This window comes from Plectropomus leopardus, unplaced genomic scaffold (assembly GCF_008729295.1).
Source record: "Plectropomus leopardus isolate mb unplaced genomic scaffold, YSFRI_Pleo_2.0 unplaced_scaffold86728, whole genome shotgun sequence".
Taxonomy (NCBI): Eukaryota; Metazoa; Chordata; class Actinopteri; order Perciformes; family Serranidae; genus Plectropomus; species Plectropomus leopardus.
The window spans coordinates 1-959 of NW_024695603.1; the positions used below are offsets into that span (position 1 = coordinate 1).

General features: G+C 52.0%; 1 protein-coding gene across 1 annotated transcript; it reads right to left on the reverse strand.

Moving 5' to 3' along the window:
- Positions 1-6: 6 nt before the first annotated feature.
- LOC121940426 (oocyte zinc finger protein XlCOF19-like) lies at positions 7-899 on the reverse strand (the record flags this gene model as incomplete). Its single annotated transcript, XM_042483203.1, has 1 exon — positions 7-899. A coding segment is annotated over one exon (854 nt), but the record flags the coding sequence as incomplete, so codon positions are not given.
- Between the last annotated feature and the right edge of the window lie 60 nt (positions 900-959).

Sequence of the window (959 nt, forward strand, 5' to 3'; positions counted from 1 at the left end):
GGTTGAAATAACCAAACGAAGCTCGCTCTCATTCACTGGGATTTCTCAGAAAGAAACATGCAGTTTTTCACACGTGCGCGTCCTCATGTGGCTTTTCAAGTTACTGCTGGACCTGAAGTCTCTCCCACAGGTTTGGCAGGTGTACGGCCGCTCGCCTGAGTGAGTTCTCAAGTGGACGACCAAGTCATCGTTGCGTCTGAACGCTCTCCCGCACGTCTGACACGAGTGTGGCTTCTCGTCCGTGTGCGTTTTCTTGTGGCGGCACAATGCGGACATCTCACAGAAGCTTTTCCCGCAGGTCTTGCACGCGTACGGCCTCTCGCCCGTGTGGATTCTCACGTGGACTTTCAGGTCGCCGTTACGCCTGAAAGCTTTCCCGCATGTTTTGCACATAAACGGCTTCTCGCCCGTGTGTTGTCTCATGTGTGCCAACAGCTGGGACCTAAAATTACAAACTTTTCCACAAAAGTCACACTGAAAGTACTTTTTACGCGCGTGAGCACCACAGTGAGTCGTTGACGTGGTCGAGTAGTGAACTGTGTCACTGTGATTGTTGCTTTCATAAAGTCTCTGCAGCTCTGATCCTGAGTCTGCCTGCTCGCCTTCGGTCTGATTTTGGATCTCAGCGACAGCAGAGCGGTGACAGAAGAGCTGGTCGCTGTTTGGTTCTGGTTCACTGAGCTCACTTCCCTCATAAGACGGAGTCAAAATAAAATCATCCTCCTCCTGCTTCAGCAGGAGCTGCTCTCCCTGCTGACTGCTGCACAGCTCCTCCTGCTCCTCTTTAATCCGAGGAGGCTCTGGCTCCTCCTGGTCCAGACTGGAGCTCCTCTCCTGAACACGGAGCTGCTGCTCAGCAGGAACCTCCTCCTCCTTACAGACGTGTTGCTGTGGGAGCTCTGGAGGGACACACAACAAAAACATGTAACTGATGGTAGAGAAGTAAAAATGCAAAAATA